At 41.1% G+C, this 19,572-nt stretch overlaps 1 protein-coding gene across 7 annotated transcripts in view; it reads left to right on the top strand.

Annotated features, from left to right (window-relative positions):
- Positions 1-19,572, top strand: part of utrn (utrophin) — a 188,528-nt gene that overhangs the window by 113,155 nt on the left and 55,801 nt on the right. For all 7 annotated transcript variants that reach the window (XM_039782730.1, XM_039782734.1, XM_039782732.1 and 4 more), the window contains 5 exons: positions 947-1,119; positions 2,670-2,826; positions 11,983-12,112; positions 15,012-15,280; positions 16,414-16,560. In XM_039782730.1, the coding sequence (XP_039638664.1) occupies positions 947-1,119; positions 2,670-2,826; positions 11,983-12,112; positions 15,012-15,280; positions 16,414-16,560 (876 nt within the window). The remainder of the gene's footprint in view (positions 1-946; positions 1,120-2,669; positions 2,827-11,982; positions 12,113-15,011; positions 15,281-16,413; positions 16,561-19,572) is intronic.

The following is a 19,572-nucleotide window of genomic DNA, read 5'->3' as shown; positions in this document are numbered from 1 at the left end:
GGTCATTTCACACACAATGACCAAAATATATTTGTTGTTACTATAACGTTGAAGGTTATAGGTCTTGTGACACTTCTCTTTTCTACACTCATTTTGTCCCATTTGCAAATCTGTCTCTGTGCTGCAGGCAGTGGTACGCTTAATCCATATGGTATTGGAGTATTATTTCATCTGCAGTTCAAATGGGTTAAACAGGGGAGTCCAGAGAGAGAGAGAGAGAGAGAGAGAGAGAGAAAATGGAGCAGTTTTACACATCTAAAAATAAAATATTTGACAGGATCCTCTGCTTGCGTCATATCCCCTTGTGGTTCCACCCTCACACACTAATGCTCACACATAGCCCTTTGAGATGTGGTTGTGTAATAGAGCTGCCTTGTTAAGGACACACACACATGGAAAAATATTACTTCGTCACAGTATTGAAGTATGTAGTGGCCTCCTGCAGCCGCACCAACATAATCACAGTATTTTGGAATAGCACTGCAATACACTAGTATTGCATACTGTATCCCAGCATAAAATTAGCAAATCTTGCTTTGGTGTTGCCCTTGTACAACCTAATGCAGCATTAGTATGAAGGCAGATATTACCTTGGGACTTGCTTCTGGTTGGTATGAGTCTTCGAAGTCAGTTAAAAGGGTGGAAGTTAAAATCTTATTAGTCAAAGAGTCAAAAAGTACCTCGAGGACATGTCATAACAATTTAAACTTCTCTGCCCTCTGGAAATGTTGCGTGCAGTACACTGTGGACTCCCTCAAGACTAGTCCTTGCGACAAAATCCAACATTATTTTCGTTTCATAAATAATCAGCTGTGACAGCCTAGAACACGTGATGTGATTTTGTTATGAACTTGCTTTACTGCTGCCCTTGACTGTAAATTTGCTCCGACACTTTTCTGAAAAAGTGTTCACCTGTGACAATTCTTCTTTGTGTATGTATTTGTAGGACATCCAGGCTGAGATCGATGCCCACAATGACATCTACAAGAGTGTGGACGGGAACAAGTCGAAGATGGTCAAGGCTCTGGGCAGCTCCGATGAAGCTGTGTTCCTCCAACACAGACTGGATGACATGAACCAACGCTGGAGTGACCTGAAGGCCAAATCAGCCAACATCCGGTCAGTGAAGCATCATCCAATACTTACAAATAAAAAATGCTTGTTTGGTCTAGTGTTTGTTGTCATGCAGCTCAAATTGCAATGTTCTACTCTTTTGCTGCTCCCAATCTGTAAAGACAAACCTTTTACCTCTCAGTTCACTATTTGAATTATCTAGTGAATCGCACATTGCAGAAGTGAGTTTCTAAGTGTAATTCCAGCGTAATTCCCATGTATTAAATAAGAAAACAGAATAACACAAAAGACAGCTCATGAGCTTAAGTTTGCAAACACTCAATCCCATATGAGACGCCAAGCACTCTATCTCTAAGAAGCCAGAAATATTTCCGATTTGTCTCCACTCTGCAAAAGTACATTAAGCACAAATCAATAGTAAGACTTAGTAATGGCCACTGTACCCTGTTAACTCACCAATACACTTTACTTTGCATTTAACTCATAATATATCCCCCTTACTGTTGACTGGGGCATTCACTACTCTCAGCTCATGAAAAGAAAACATAGTCCTGTTCATGATGGAACATGACTCACATGTCTTGAATTCATGGAAAACCACATGTGACATACAGCGTGTTGTGAAATATGAAAATAGGCTGTTGTTTTTTACAGTAGCTCCTGTGTTCCACGTGTCCACCATGGAGCACAGGGATGAAACACAGCTCTACCACAGTGGCACATACAGTTCTGAGGAGAAGAGATAATGCCTCATCAGGCGCAACCTTGGCATTAATAAATAAGATTCACGATGCAGTGGGTGAAGAAAGTAAAGGTGAAAGTGAAGTTGACGGGGCCAGATGGAGATGTTCAAAGACAAAGATGAGGAGGGAGGATTAAGAGAAGCAGCAGAGGAGCACAACAAAGCTTCAGGGGCAGGGGGAAAGGTTGCAGAGGCTGAAGAGAAATTGGAGGGAACAAAAAAAGTTGCAGGAAAAGATTCTGCGCTGGAAAGAGTTTGTGGGTCAAGGTCAAGCAGGGCAGACATGATAGGCTGGACTTGTTCCACAGGAAAACAAGTAGGAGAATAATAGACAGTGAGAGATCAGTCTGTGTGGGAGGTGGTGTGTTGATTGTATACAGCCCATTATGCCTTAATTGCAGTACATGTGTAATTATGGCTAACTTGACGAGCGGCAATAGGAGGTCTCTGTACACATTGTTCAAATACATTAGAGGAGAAGCGAAAAACAAAAGTGCTAATCAACACATATTGAATGCATGCTACCACCCACACAATAAGCAGCCAACTGTGTTCCCTTTTATGAATAACATCTACTGTACTCCAGAAGGGCAGCGACCTCTCTTGAGTGGTCAGCGATTAAGTATTTGTAGTAATAAAAGCTTTTTCGTTAATTTTACCTTTTATGCTTTTATAAGCTATAAGCCTTTTTTTATAATCTGTTTCCTAACATTTATAAATATATGTGGCTTTACTTCAGTGCCTCTTAAATAGACTATTTGATTTGTCAGTACATGACTGGATATGCTTCAATAGGGAGTCTGAAAATACATACAGTATAATAATAGTTTCAGCGAATGGTGTATGTTGGCAGAGCCCATCTGGAGGCGAGTGCTGAGCGCTGGTCGCGTCTGCTGGGCCTCCTAGAGGAGCTGTGGAGGTGGATCTGCATGAAGGATGAGGAGCTGGCCAAGCAGATGCCCATCGGAGGAGATGTCCCCACCCTGCTGCAACAGCAAAACCACTGCACGGTACGGTCTGTCGCCACAGGCAATGCTCCTGCTACACTGTACAAGATTGATCATACCTTGTCCCTCATTGTTTTCTTCTAGTTTCCAAAAAGTAACTTTTTTGAGTTTTTCACAGAAGAGAAAGCTTTTCTAGTAGTATTAATCGTGTTTAAAAGTATTAAAGGCCCTACTTTAATGTGCCATTAGACCTTTCTTAAATACTCTTTGGGTGTGTACAGACTGTGACATCCTATTCATTTTCTGCTCCTGCTAGGGTTGAGAAGTTTACCATTCTTATTGTAAATGGAGTTGGTGATCTCACATAATTCCTACCCATCTTTAACCTGAGCAGAGTTCTAATTAGCAAGAATAAAACAAAACACCTAAGTGGGTTAGCAGGCTCTTTAAGGTGAAGGCAACTGACTGAGAATCTAAGTAAGCATCATGTTGATAACATGACATGTTGCACCAAATGCTTGGTCTTGGGGGGGGAATTTTCGGGTCGTTGTAAATCATAGTGTTGTCTAGACCTACTCTTTCCGTAAAGTGTCCTGAGATAACTTCAGTTATGATTTGACACTATAAATAAAATTGAATTGAATTGAATGACCACCACCACCACAGGAGAAGCACAGGCATGATTAATTACTCTAACAATGGCTCCGTTCTAATCAAGTGTCCCAGTAAGCCATGACAGTGTGAGCCAGCACGCACATTACCAGGACCCTGGAAGTGAAGCAGTTACATAGAATTAAGCTGTCATTTATTTAATTATTTACACATTATTTGCTCTTCTACTGTGACATGCCAAAGTGTCTTCTGTATAAACAGCCATTATAAACAGTATATAGCAGTTGGTCTATAATAATTTAGAATCAATCTGGTCCCAGCTTACACCAAGCACTGGATTAGCCTGTCTGAGATTGCTTAAGAGACAAAGTGCCTTATAATAGAAAAAAAACACGACCGAAGTTGATAACCCAGGCAGCTGTCCAGTATATTATAGTGCTGGTGCAAGTGTTCACATCCATTCAGTTACTGTATTCAGAGTCTACACATCTGCTGAACAGTCAGGTCTGAAACCACAGGAAGATACTGTTATCATAAAGCGGTAGCAGTAATCATTCTGACATTATTAAGCATCAGGCTGGTCAGCACTGGGGCTACAGTACGTGTAGCTAAACTACGGATTGCAGCAGTCACCCATAACAACACCATGATGTTGTTGTATTTCTCCGTGGGTAATAATAAGCAGTGTTGTTATGGTTACTCAGCAGTCAACATGTACACAAAAACAATTGTATCAGCTCATAGTTAAAGACTAATACCAAAATCACTACTACACAATCAGTGTTGTTGTTCCTTCTATTTCATTCCTAGAAATGTAGTTATTTATCACCCTTATACTACACTGTGTCGGTTATTCTAACAAGCAATCAATACCTTCATTGTGCCGACCCATTCACACCTCTGTCATCGCTGCTATTTGTCATCCGTGTTCCCCACTGTAATATTTATTGTAACTACTGGTTATTGTGGTAGTGCATTGGCATGCAATTGCTTTTAGATAGATGACTCACCCTGTGGCTACTGTTTACTCGCAGTCCGCTGGCCGCCACCACTGTTTATGTCGCTCTTGACATTGTAATGCATTTCGCCGCACTCCGTTCGACACACTATTATTTTGTTCCCCAAAACGCCTTGAGAGTAAACACATGTGCTGTTGTGCTTGAGCGCAGGATCACAGACACATTGAGACAGATCAACAGTCACCCTCTGGGACACGCACACATCCATCACACATATGTGTTAAGGTGTATATGATGCTTAATACACCTAACAAAAGCACATTTATATCTGTGTGCATGTGCATCTACTTTAAGAATGTGTAAGGTTTTATTACAGTTTCACAAACAATTCTTAGCACACTAAATTGTTTATGTAATTATAGTATGAATCAGTTTCCAAAAAAGCTGAAATATGATATGTCCTCATCAAACACACCTCAATACCAATACATTGAGGGAAAAGAAAAAGGAGTAAAGAAATAAAATGAAAAAGGAAAATAAGTTTTGACATGGGAAGATAAATGGAAACAGAATAATTACAAATTTAATAAAAATTCTAAACCTCATCCTTCATTAATCGAAAAATGAGGTTGGAGCATTTTCGCAGCCTCTGACTATAAAGACAACATATTGAGAACGGCAGATAACTGATCTACTGTAAAGACAGACTGGGGCTCTTTGCATTGTCAGACAATCAATTTCTTGTAATGCCTGCTAAGTATAGTCTTTTAACGATTTAATGAAGAATCAACATTCAAAAGCAGAACATCATGGTTATAAGCTTATATTATACTATTAAAATATTGCTGCCAGACCATGTCAATATACTTTATCCAGGGAGCAAGTAACTACAATTTGGCGATCTGGCCCTCATTATATATGTGTGAACAAAAGAGATGTATAAATAAAAAAAATAAAATGTTTTCTTACAAGATTTTTATAAGATTATCGGAAAAAATAGATATATTCTGCCAGTTAAGAGCTGGAATCAAGGACTCAATATCTGAGTTTAAGTTCTGTCTGTGTTTTGCGGCATGAGACGCAAAACACGAGATGAGACGAGATGAACAACTGTCCAGGTTAATCAAAATTTGTCCTGAGGTCTGAGATGATGTTGAGGCGCGCACAGTGTCTTGTTCTCAGAACCTGACCGAAAACGGAGACGGGCTTCAACCCAGCAGATCAGACAAGGTCCATTAGATAAGGAATGGGACAGAGAGTACACAATAACCGCAGGAGAATACAATCTTCCTGCATCTCTACTTTCACCTTCCTTTTCTCATTACCCTCTTTCAGCTCTTCGGTCTCGTTTTCTCCTCTGTGGCGTCTGTGCTGTTGTTGGTCTCCCTCGCCTTTACATCTCCTTTCTTCTCCTTTTTTCTTGCACTCTATCCTCTCACCATTCCTTTGTTCATCTCCAGGTCTTCAGGTTTGAGAATGCTGGAAAAGAAAATAATGGAACAGGGGAGTTGACGGCTCACTTTTCATTTTGACTATGGTATATTTTTCCCTCCTCTTCCTTCTCCTCTGTATTCTTAATATATTGGCCTGGATGTCTTGCCGACCCTGAGAGGGATGTGGGGGCTGAGCAGCACAAAGAGCTGCAGCTTACACCAACAAACACACACGCACATGCAATTCCCCCTGTGCTCACGCATACATACACACAATTTCGTCTCTCAGGCAGTGTGATGGGGCAAATGTGTATAGCTTTATGGAAATTGGTATCTATGAGGTAGGGAGGGCGTAGAAGGTTCAAATGGTCTTTTTTCCCCTCTTTCTGTTCTGGGGGACTTAGAGAGATAAAAGAGGAAGGCTAAGCCACTTAGCCCAACAGAGAGCAACGGATATTGCTGTTATTAAAGAATCAGAGGGAAGAAAAATATGAGAGAGCAGTGGTCCGAACCGTCGAAAAAAGTGATAGACAGAGAGTGGCAAACTGAGAGCGAGAGAAAAGAGGAAGAAAGAGAATGAAAAGAGGTTTATACTGTATGGAAGAAAGGATGTTATTAGACGTAGAAATATGGTGCACTTTCACCTGTCTGTTTTCAGGATATTCAGTTTCTAACACAATTGTTGCATTAGATTCTGCCTGAAAGCAGATCTTTTCATTTGGAAACTCGCAGGAGGAATTTAAAAGTGTGTGTGTTGGGGAGGCGGCTGGGTGGGGGGTGTTGTCCTTTCTTACTTGAGTGACTTCCTGCTCCCTCCTCTATGTATTGATCTGTGTCTGTGTTTTTTCCTGCAATAATGGCTATAATAGCATTTATTAATCAAACATCCAATTATCCAATAAAAGGCCTCCGTCAGCATTCAGCTGATTAAACTCATCAATCTTCTTCATTAAATTAGCAGCTTCAAGAATTGGGAACAAGAGACCAAGTGCTTGTGGGCATTTTTAACAACTCTTATCTTTCAGCAACAGTTGGCTTTTTGTCCACATTGCCTGGACAGTGCAATCTTTTCAAACGCTCCTCCAATTGTTTCAAAATGAATAAATATGAAGACAAACGGGCAAAGTGAAATTCTATTTAAATTTATTTCACTTGGTTTCCTTAGCATTCTCAGTATGCTTATGCAGGGCCCAATTAACCTGTCTAACGTGAAGAGGGTCTAATAATCCACTACAGAAGCCATCTTAATCATTGTGCCTGCATGATTGATTAGCACCATTTGCAGCTGAACGGACAGGTCGTAAAGGAGAATGAAATGGATTAAAGTGCTGTGCTGGACTTTACCTTATCTCTTAGGAAAGACAGAACTTTTTTATTTAAACTCACAATTGCCTCGCCTCACTTGTAATTGTTTTTGTCTGCTTCCTTTGCATTTGTTGGCAGACTTGTGTCCTGGCAGCCCTGCTGGCTGAATACAGTTTTGTTTTAGTTGAGTCAAGGGCATGGCTTACTAAATGTTACAGCTTTATTGTCCACTATAGTGGAATATGTCACTACATCTCAATAGTATAAAACATTAAAGCTATTATAATCAATATTTTTGTAATAACATTGGCTCAAATGGGAAAGTTGTCACTCGCAGTGATGAACCCACAGATACTTTAAATATCACCCGACTCTAAAGTTCCCTTCAGCTCAATGGAGCATTTTAGTGTTTTTCAGCGCATTGTTTTGGTTTTACAGCACCTGTTTTGTTTCAGTCTCTCACTGTTCTCATCAGTGTTGTTTTCAGCCACAGTATGCAGCTGTTTTAGCAATATATTTCTCACAACCAACTCTAGGCTGTGCCTGTCCAGCACCAAGCGGCAGACAGGCTACATAGTGGAGCATTTAGGAGCAGCTAAAGAGATATTTTCCCTCAGGAGTTCTTGTAGACCAAAAAAAAAAACAGACCTAAGAGGAGAGTGAATATTGGACATACATTCAGGTGGACAGAAACATGACTCTCAATTGCTCTGTGTTTGCTGGATGTGTAGATAAGCAGCTGTTTGCTAACAAGTTTGCCATATCAACTTAAAAGCATAGAATATGCTGTTTGCAGCTTGTTTCCATTGCCTTGCAACATTTGCATTCTATTTGAAAATATTCTTTTTTCCCCAGAAGAACAGAAACGGAACAGAAAACGTCTCTTCAATGGACTAAAATCCATGTAAATCATTGCAGTGGCAGTATCTCAACATTGTAAAATAGACATATCTAATACATATTTGAAAGAAAAAATTAATGTTTGCATTATTATTTAACTGTGCCTTACTATTTTATTAGCTGCAAAGCAGTCTGATACATGTGGGGTTTGAGGTATTTTACTTATTTAAATATGGTTACAGCTGGAAGCAGTAGCTTAGTAGAGCTTTTCAGAGAGTATGATTTCAAACAATAAACACCTATGTGTAGCCTTGAGCTATTCCAAGATAACAGTAGATGTTAAGGGCTAAGGAGCAATTAAATGTTCAGACTCTGAGGCTCTTTAATTAGCTGTGTATGCCATTGCAAAATCAAATATTTTCCTCCACTAAAAATATCTAAAAATACTTATTTTTTTTGCCTTTGAAAAATTTGACAATTTGTAATTTCTTTGAATGTTAGTGAACCCTTATTTTGAAGGCTCCTTGAGTCCCCGTCAGATGCTATTCTGATGTTGAAAGCTAGTATATTGTAGTGGTCCGTTCGGGAGGCTTATTTTCCTCCGGGAGAAGATGAGGGGTGTGGTGGTATTGCAGAGAGCCTGAGATAGCAGGGTTTTGAGAGCGGGAAAGAATCCTGTTTGGCAGAGTTCTGAAAGTAGCTGTGTTGTGATGTTATCTTATCTCCGCCACAGCACAGGGCACACCGGGATAAGAGTTTTCTGTGTTACTACGGCCACACACAAGCCCAGACCTAGACACAAACACCCCCACCCAGACACAATCATCAAGATACACAAATGCACACACAACAACCAAGGTCACAGTCACTCATTCGAGAGGTGCCGTAAGTATTGTGGGACTGACGGGAGTTCTGTCTCCTCTGGTCTTCACAAATCACAGTGGCCCAGACCATATTCTGTACTATTTAAAAAAAAAAAAAAAAAAAAGAAGGAAGGAAAGCATATTAAAGACTTCCCACCTTTTATCTTTCACATAGACAGCCATGTCTTATCACTCATAGGCCACCTGGGAAACTTTTTTCTTAACCTGAAAGCTGTACATGTGTTTGATATTTACCTCTCATTGCTCCCTCTGAAAAGTGTGTCCTTGTGTGACGCTGATAGTGTAAGTACAAGCGTGAAGTTTCACTAAAAAGACTCATTTGAGTATTGGGGCAAGGTCTTTGGTGTTGTCTCCTGCCTGACCTGCAAGGATACCCAGTGGCTGGATGACAGACAGACAGACAGGCTGTATTTAACTGAGGGGATTACTTGGCACTATTTGGGTTGCCACTGTTACAACCTTCTGTGTCTTTGTCTGTGGCACTTTGGAGCCAGTTAAGTATTTATGGGAGAATTGTACTGTCATACATTTTCAACATTTATTGTAATAGTACAAATAATACAGTATTAAGCAAACTAGGGCTGTGTGATATGGGTATTAATATGATTATGATAATATTACTTAGGATTGAGTTCATTCTTGATCTTGGAATCCTTTGTCAGTTGACAAAGTAATCTCACATCAAGCTCCTTGTTGGGAATAACTTATTTTGGACAACTTTTGTAGGACGATAAAACAATAAGATCAAACCATCGCAGTATGATTCTACTGAAAGGTGATAAACAATAATATTAGTGCTGAAATAGTCTATTAATTGATCAGTTGATTGACAGAAAATAATACATAATCAATGAATCGTTCAAAGCAATTACAAACTCTGGTTCCAGCTTCTCAAATATGAGGCGTCGCTGCTTTTCTCTGTTTTACATCAATGTAACTTGAATATTTTTGAGTTTTGGACTGTTGGTCTAACAAAACAAGCAATTTAAAGATTTTTTTTTTTGTGTGGCACAAAACGATTAATTGTATCCAAAAACTAATCAGGGCTCCAATTGAATTTGAAATAAATTTTTAGTTGCAGCGTTAGATGATATTGAACAATCACCCAGGCCTAAAGCAAACATTCTGAAAATTTGCTCTGCACGCTACATAATCTGTATTTTTGTTTTTTTGTATCTTTGTACTACATACAAAACAGAGCCAAAGTAGGTACATATTTTGCCAGTAGCAGCAGTTTGATTTTCTATTACATCTGGTTGTAATCAGGCGTCTCGGAGATGTTTCCACCAGGATGTTGTTCGTGCTCACACCGAGCCGCTATCTGTGATTTGCAGGGAAGAATTTATTGTGATGTTGATATCAGAATATTTTACTGTTCTTGCTAAACTCAATATGTGAAGAATATTTGTGAGTAAACAACCTCTTCACACTCAATTAAATCCCTTTCAAACCCCAATTTAAGCCACCAACAAGCCTGTGAGTGTGGGGAAAAAAACTGGAGGAAAAAGTTTTTCTACTGGTAGTTGTCCTCGCAGCTTAGCTCCCAACCCTTCTTGTCTTATCTCTGCTCCACATACACACCTCTTCTCCTTCTCCTCAATCACCTCTCATTTACTTTCTGTCTCTCAGAGTCCCCTCTCTGAGCTACCTGCCTATTATGTTTCCTCCATGTGAGCTGCTAGGAAATCATTGGAACGGAGCAAACCATTTATTAGGTATAATTTAATTTGTTTTCAGCAGGATTCTCCATTTCAGCATGAGGGTACATTTGTCGGCAAGAGGCTGTGTCAAATTGTCATTGCGGTGGTCCAAAAATGTTACTTTTACAGAAACTTACTCCCTGAAATGAGCTTTTTTTTTTTACTAGAACAAAAAGGAGGAAGTACATCTCAAGGCCTGTGAGCAGACTGTTACATCCCACCCTCATATTTTCCACTTCGCATGTTATCTCTCCAGATGGTACTGTATATACGATCCCACTGAACCCAGCATGTTATCATCTGCTGCTCAATCAGTGTCAGTCATGGCTGCACTCGTCTGTTTGATAAGTCTGAAAGTGTGAGACTATATCAAAGTGAGTCGTCCCATCTAATCAACTTGCCTCGTAGCATCTTAAATTGACATTGCCTCTTCACAAAGCAATCACACACTCCGATAGGCAATGAAGTCCCCAGGGGTCACACTTATATTAAAACAAGAATAATTATACTGTTACACGCCATGATTACTCCCTCTATTTACTTGTATAGCCTGCTTTGAGCTTTGGCAAGGATGACTAGTTGCCATGAGGTTAAGAAAAGTGTCTTTTCGTACAACTTTCCTATCTGTTTTTCTGTACTGTTGGACCTAGAGTATGTGTGGATGGCTATATGCATGTGTGGGGAAATGTGTCTATTGCAGTGTGAGATGCTTTTTAAGAAGATGAGCAGGATATCTGGCATTGCTAGCCGGCTCTGTAAAGATAATTCCTGCAGGGTTATAGCTCCCAGCAACTCATTTTATTCTGCCGATCACTCAGCTAATTTCACACCGACCCCAAGGAAATGCCCGGTTTGACCCCGTACTCTCGCCTTCAATCACTGCTCTGGTTTCAGAACTCTCTCTCCCGCTGACACTCCTAACATAGCCGGTCTCTACCTCTTGCTTTCCCTCTCCCGCAGGGAAGAATGGGACAGTGTTTTGTTTTGCAGCAATCACCTAATTAGCCGTTGAGAGTGTTGTTTATCTCGTCCATAAGTTGAACGTAAACATCTGCTCTTGTTCTTTGTTTGTACTGTACGTCTGAGGGTGAATTAATCATAATTGCCTCTTTCACAATGTAATAAAAGTCAAAGCTGATTTAAGCAGAACTGTTTAATTAATAGATATTTATGTGAGGGGAGCAGCCAATTGGATACCCCACCTCATTCAGAATACAGCAGGTTCCTTCGAAGTTCATTAGCGCTGACAATATAAGGAGACAAGATTCACACAAGCACATACCTGCAGAGGAAATGCATTAATTATCCCTTTCTCAAATCTATTGTTGAAAATAAACTCTGCATTGCAAAAACTTAATTGGATAACTCACACTGTCTTTTCCATTATAATCTTAACAAAGGAATAAAGTCATTCGTTTTTGGTAACACTAACCTTTACGTACAAGTCAAAGCCCCTTTAACCCATTGCTTTGCATTTCTCCTGCAGGTACTACGGTCAGAACTGAAGGAACGTGAGCACTTGGTGATCACTACTTTGGATCAAGCACGAATGTTTCTCGCTGACCAGCCCATCGAGGGTCCCGGAGAGCCACGCAAGAACCTGCAGCCAAAGACAGGCACGTTTACACTCCATAAAAACATACTCCCCTATATAATAGACACAGTGTCATTACTGACAGGTGTAGTGTTGCACAACTGTAATTTACACATCTATAAAATGCAACTAATTGTATTGTGGGATTGTTACCAGGAAGTAGTTAGCATGCCATGGACACTCCTTTATTCGTTCCACTGTGTGATTTTTCAAGGCACTATAGTAGTATAGTAGGGTGAAAAAAGTGCTACTGTACATACTTTATGAATACATGTCCTGTGTGTTAGACCCATAGGTCACCCGAATGTCCTTGTAGACTCCCTTTTAACCAGCTCCACATGGTGTCTGATTCAGCACATTCTGTACCAAAAAGCACTTAAACATTCACAGCAAGCCTGTCTGGTTGTCTTAAAACCAAATGTAAGGATTTATTTGGCCCGTTTTGAGATTAAGTGATCTATAGAAACACCACTCAGTGGTAATATTGGTATTACCGCTGAGCTGATGGTAATACCAATATCTAACCGAGCATCAGAGAATGAAATATGCACTGACTCATTCAGCATTCCCTCTCTTTATCTGTCGGATGCTGCAGGGAAGTCTTGGTTAAGTCAGCACTTTTCACTTCAAACTAAAACCCTACTGTGTAAATAATTAAACCGACCCAAAGGTCTGTGTAGGGGTGTGGCAAGACTTCAGAGCGCATTCTGATAGGCTTGTTGCCTGTGATCTTTGCTACGGATATCAAGGCCTCGTCTCATTGTATAAACAGATAAAAAGCTGATCTAAGATAAGGGGCTGCACTTGTTTAATCAATGGAGATGGGATTTCTTATAGTGACTTTGTAGCAAAGTCTTAACAACTTCAATCGTCTTATATTGTCTTTCTTAGTAATTAAGGTTTGTCTATTCCACTAAATTGACTTTTATTGTTTTGTTTGTACCCCACATTCTTCATCCCAAAAGACAGACACTATCACATTGTGTGTGTGCGTGTGTGTGTGTGTGTGTGTGTGTGTGTGTGTTTGTTTGTGTGTGCGTGCTTGCGTGCGTCTCTTCATGAGGCACCACCTGCAGTACATCACACAGATGTCTGCTTTGTGTGTGTATTAGGGCTGCACGATTATGGCCAAAATGATAATCACGATTATTTTGATCAATATTGAGATCACGATTAATTATCACGATTATTTGTTGATTTTAGCCAAAACAAAATTTTATTGTCACATAATTATATAATTATAACTGCTTTTACATCCATATTGTGCTACATTCCTACTAATACATCCATATTGTGCTACATTCCTCCTTTATTGAAGGATACTGTGAAGGAGTATGCCATTTCAGCTGTTGGCGACCGCTTCCACATTACATGCATGTTTGCCGTGAAAGATACAGGCAACGCAATTTTCTGTTCACGCGAACGGCGCATGTGGTGCCTGGTATCTACCAGACAAAATAGCTACGCGGATTTCTGTGGCTCATTACACTGCCACTTACATGTCTGCGTTGCGCTCTGATGCTCCGAAACCCACGTTAGAGGCAACATAAACATCACTGCATGTCACGCTAGTAAACACTAGTAACACGTTACACAGCAGGTAACGTTAGCCTACCGTTAGCCACAGTAGTAACTGGATTAAACACGGCTAAAATGCTGACTGCTAAACAGTGTAGCGTATCTGTATTTCACTGTAGGTTTCCAACAGCGGGACGTCCAACAGTCTGCTGCTAAAGCTATGAGCTAAAAGACACAAACTAGCACTGGTCACTGCAAAAACAACACAGAAGGGACAAAACGTTGCGTTTACTGGTAAACTGGTAAACATCGTGACCGGCTTGTCGATGACCGACTGCTACCTGTTGTGGAATATTCCCGACTCACGATCTGTCCTCTGTGACTGTCTACATCTAGAAACTAAGCTGCGCGGTGCAGGCAGGGAACAGCTCTGATTGGCTCATGGAGACATGTGATCAAACAGTGGTTTATGGAGCGCTAGATTGGCTTTGCAAAAACTGTTCTATGAACGGAATGACGCATTTTAAATATCGCTCGATCACGCAAATTTGATCGTGGGAAGCCAAAATCGTGATCGTGATTAAAATTCGATTAATTGTGCAGCCCTAGTGTGTATGCATGTGAGGGAGGGAAAGAGAGAAAAGAGAGGTGCAACAGGTGAAGATGGTAATCCGTATCACTACCCTAGAGATGAGACCTTCAGACTCATAAAAGCTGCTCATCTTTTTTGTAGTTGAAATGGGTATTTTGGGAGCACTCTTTTCTTCTGCCCACTCTTTTCTTTCCTCTTTTGTCTGTATCCCCATCCTGCAATATGTCTCTCACCCTTTTTTCTTTTCTTTAGTTCACTTTCATCATGCCTTGACTGCCTTCACTTCCACCCTCACTGTTATTAAGATCCTGTTTCTCTTTTTTAAATACCTTCTGCCCTCCTCTTCTCCCGCCTCATCTTGAGTTTTACTTTGCATGAACTCAGCTCATATCAGACAAAAACGACATCAATAATGGAAACTAATGTGCAGGAAGAGGGGAAATGCTCCTCCATATGTTAGGAACTCTATATCTTATGGAAATTGAATGGTGAAAAATATTTGGGGAAATGAAAGTGACTTTTGAGTTGAGTCAGAGAATATGACATGAAATTATCTGGAGAATGTTTCTCTCTCTTCTTTGAATTGTAACTTGTATATAAAAATGAATATCATAATATTGAAGAAGTTCAGGTTTCTAAAGTAAAAAGAGCCAGTTGGATTCAAAGATTTGAATAGGTTTTGTTAAGGGTCGTAGAAAATATCTCTGGCGATACCATGTAGTATTAAGGAAACGAAGTATATATAAGAGGCATGAAAACGGTCTTTGTCCACAAAATAACTTCCTTCTCTCTCGTACTTTTCTTCCTCCAGACCTCACCCCAGAGGAGAAGGCCCGAGGGTTGGCCCGGGCCATCCGCAAGCAGACCGGCGAGGTGAGGGAGCGGTGGGAGCGTCTAAGAGGACACATGGGTGGCTGGCATAGTCAAGTGGAGCAAGCCCTGGAGCGACTCCAGGAGCTGCAGAGCTCCATGGATCAGCTGGACCTGCAGCTGACCCGGGCAGAGGACACCAAAGCTACCTGGCAGCCTGTGGGGGATCTGCTGATCGACTCTCTGCAGGACCACATCGACAAGACCATGGTGAGTCACAGAGACAGCACTGCTGTTGTGTGCATTATTGCCAACACGCCATACACATCAAGACATTAGGTCAGAAGTTTGACACCCCCACCCTTCTGTACATCATTACAGGATGCAGCACTGAATCAACTTGAATTAATCTAATCTTTTCTTTAACTTGTGGGGTCTTATACTGTATAAGACCAACTGATTTAACAGTAAAGTCGGGGCTGCCAATTGTGATTCGATTCAGTAAAAGTATCAGCCGAAACTACACATCCATAAGATATGTGCGTGTAATAATGCGAGTGGGATGCGTTTTTTTTTTTTTTACACAATTTCCACCACTCAGTTTTTCTTTTTGGAACAAAACCATTTCATTTCAGGATTTACTTGATGACTCTGTTATTGTTGTTTGCAAATGGCACTAATCAAATCTGAGGAAGTCTTTTCCAAGTCCAAGAAACAAGTAATACATTTAGTTTACAAGCAGAAAAATGACAAATGACAATACAAAAATGTTGTGACGAAGGAGAAATGGAGGACAGAGGAGAAACAGTGGCAACAAAATATAGATAGTGGTCAGATAGTGGTTCGCAGATTTCACAGCAAAGGCAACTCCTTCACTGTTGCATCAATTTGGCTGTCTTTTAAACCAACTTACATCTTAATTATTGCCTCCCCCGTGGTATGGACAGTCTGGCCATTTATATCTCCTAATATCATTGTCATATAGGCATCCACAACTATTAATGTGGAAGCAGTCTTCTCCAGTATATGACACACACACACACACACACACACACACACACACACACACACACACACACACACACACACACACACACACACACAAAGTATGTAGGCATGAAATTGACAGCCACAGTAGATATGGATATTAATGGATATTACAGCACAACAAAACTCCATATACAACTTGATGAGTCTCCGATTAGACATCATAAACAACAAAAAGTTAAACTGCAATTAAGATGAAACTTAAGATAACCTACATTCTGTGCAACAGGAACTCAGTTATTGTTTGTGAAAGCAAAAACATCATAATTAAGTAATTAGTTAGCCTAAGTTTAGAATTGTTATACAGTTACATCATAAATGTTTCACACTGCAACAACATTCAACGTTCTGTTCAGACCTTCAGAGAGGAGATCGCCCCGTTCCGTCAGGATGTAAGAATCGTCAATGAGCTTTCAGCAGAGCTGACACCGTTGGACATCCAGCTGTCCTCCACCGCCTCCAGACAACTGGACCAGCTCAACATAAGATGGAAACTACTACAGGTAGTTTAAATCCTCCCGAATCATCTGCACGTGTTAGAGCAGACATGTTTTTTCCCCACACATATCTCTTTCTTGCTTTCTCTTAGGTTCTCTGCCCCTTTTTTTCCCACAGCATTTTGCTGCCTAAAACTTGCCTAAATGAATGCCGGTTTCAATATATCTTGATCCTCTTTCTTCCTTTTCCTTCATTTCACTACTGCCTGCCTGTGTGTCTCGCTGTGCGCATGCTGATTTCACTTTGTGTCAGCCAAACACACAGGGGACTGACAGTTGTCCCTCTACCTGTGTGCCGGTTTTATTTGAACGCAGCTCTGTGCTTGCTGCAACACTTTGTCACTGCACATCAGTGGACACTGTCACAGAACACCAGTCACATTCTTCTCGCTTTGCCAGACCCTCCTCCAAAGCACGCGGGAGTAGAGTCTGGCTACTCCACATAGCATTCGGGGATGGGAGGAAAACAGTTTATTGGCATTTCTTTAAACCAATCACAATCGTCTTGTGTGGTGCTAAGCACCGGAGAAAAAAGGAACTTGTTTTGGTGGAACATGTGTACGTTTAAAAGTTGTTTTAGTCGTGCAACAGAAAACTCAGATTGGACAGATAGTCTAGCTAGCTGTCTGGATTTACCCTGCAGAGATCTGACGAAAGATAAAATCGACTGGGGTTTAAAATGGCAACACAAAGGAAACCCAAGGCAACGGATATCTGGCCTAAATGAGTGAAATCGGGCAGATTTCCCGGCGGCAACAGAGCAATCCCAGAAGTGGAACGTCACTGATATGGACTACATTCTTGGCTCTTCACGCACCTGAATGTCTTGGTATGATCCGCTGGGGGACTCGCTGAGTGTTTCTCAGAGTGGAGCATGTCTCTGTCCTGGAGGGAAAGGTGTGGAGGAGTCTCTTTACAAGTCATCAGAAGGAAAGAGAAGTGATGTTTGGTGTGAATTAGGGAGTGAAATCCTTTTATCTTAAGTCTGTATGTACAGTAGGTACAATTCAAATCAGCGGGCATGTGAGTTTATGTACTTTCCAACACGTTCTCCTTATCAAGCAAGGTGAATGGTCCCATTTCTTAATCTGTTCACACAGTGTCCTCATTAGGCCTGATTTAAACATTAGCTCTGTTTTTCTTTTAGTGATTGACAAGTTATCTGATCTTTAACATATGTACAGTCAAAGTGATGTCAAAGTATTTTGACCCTTTAAGATTATTGACCAAGCTGGCTGGTGATGCCTTTGGTGCCCAGTGTTAGGCGGATTGAAAGCAGACCACACCACCCAGCTGTGATGGCATCAATTTGAATGATACCAGGCAGCCAAAGACACTGTCGTGGAAACATTTGCAGACTTAATTTAAAGTTTTTCTCGTATACAGCCATGCAGCATTGTTGCTGTCGATAAATGAGCTAGGGCAGAAAAAAAGCAGGAAAGGGAGTTGTGTGTTGAGAAAAAAATGAAATCTTTGAAGGAAAACTAAAGTCATCCCTTTTTAAGCATGACACTGCCGCAGAGAGAAACAGGGTAGCTGGGCTAATTTGTAGCCTTGTGATATTGCCCATACTGTACAGATACCCACTAATAGTCTTTCTGCCTGGAGAATGACCATAACTCAAATACTGAGTCAGAGGAGGACAGAGTCACAGTGGACTGCACACTTCTCTCTGTTGTTCGCTCTTTTTATTCCTTTTTAGTCTGCAGGAAGGCGACAGTTTCACTAATAAGCTAGGTCTGTCTGTGTAATTTGATGATATGGTTTTCATATGCAGACAGCTCCCATCTTTCTCTCGGTGGGACAGTGGCCATGATAGCCATTAGTGGCCAAAAAGAAACTGAGCTACTGGCCTTTCTGTGCCTATTTCCAGGATCCCTGTGCGGACATCTGGCTGCCTGTGTGTGTGTGTGTGTGTGTGTGTGTGTGTGTGTGTGTGTGTGTGTGTGTGTGTGTGTGTGTGTGTGTGTGTGTGTTGTGTGTGTGTGTGTGTGTGTGTGTGTGTGTGTGTGTGTGTGTGTGTGTGTGTGTGTGTGTGTGTGTGTGTGTGTGTGTGTGTGTGTGTGTGTGGTGTGTACTTCAGACTGCCAATACTGTCCTGCTAGTCAGCCTGATGGAGTGAAGCAACCCCACAGCCACGTAGGGCACAGGTGCACTGCCTGAGAGGTCAACCCACAGCTTTCTCAGGGGTACAGGAGTGATAACTCCAAGCTGTATGAAGCTCACATTTCACTGAGTGCACTGCATGCAAAGTTGTACTGGCATTATTGGGAATGATTATTACCGTAATAATAATTATTTAACGGAAGTACATTTCCAAGATAAAGCCTGACACCACGGCTTTGCCCCTCACCTTCCGCTCTCTGGGCTAGATTTATCTGTTTCCAGGCGCTAATTGGTCGCAAAGACGGACGTAACCGATGCGGGCTATTTACAAACAGGGCGCACTTGGGTAAAATCGCAGATTGTCTGCCACATGAGCGAGAAGAGACAAGTTGCGCTTTCAATATGCGTTCGTGGGAGGGTCGTGGGGAAAGTGGGAGTTCCACCCAAAAAGGTGGGAGGATAAGCGCAAAGTGCGCCTAATTATATATTCCGTGGTATTTACAAAGACTGTCAGTAAGAGCGCCTATTCTGCGGGGGAAATTCTCCGCCTCTTAAAAGCAGGTCTAAACCAGCTGCAATCGAGTTTCCTCGTAGACCTTTATGCCGCTGGTGAAATGGCAACAGTAATTTGAGCAAGACGAAGACATAGGCGAGGCTGAAAATATTTTTAACAGAAGAATCACACTTTGTCAGTGAACACAACATCATTTAGCGTTACAGATCAAGCAGCCATGCAATATTAGAGTTACTGGAAGAAATCAAAGATGAAATTGAATCTCCCACTCAGCGTTCACATCCCATTCCAGCAGTTGTTAAACTCCTCGCTACATTACAAATATTGGCATCAGGATCATTTCAAACAGTCATAGCATCAGCAGTGGGAATATCGCAGTCTGCACTCAGCCATATCAT

The sequence above is a fragment of the Perca fluviatilis genome, chromosome 18 (assembly GCF_010015445.1).
Source record: "Perca fluviatilis chromosome 18, GENO_Pfluv_1.0, whole genome shotgun sequence".
Lineage (NCBI taxonomy): Eukaryota > Metazoa > Chordata > Actinopteri > Perciformes > Percidae > Perca > Perca fluviatilis.
The sequence above is the reverse complement of the archived record's forward strand: the minus strand, read 5'-3'. Positions and strand labels throughout refer to the sequence as shown.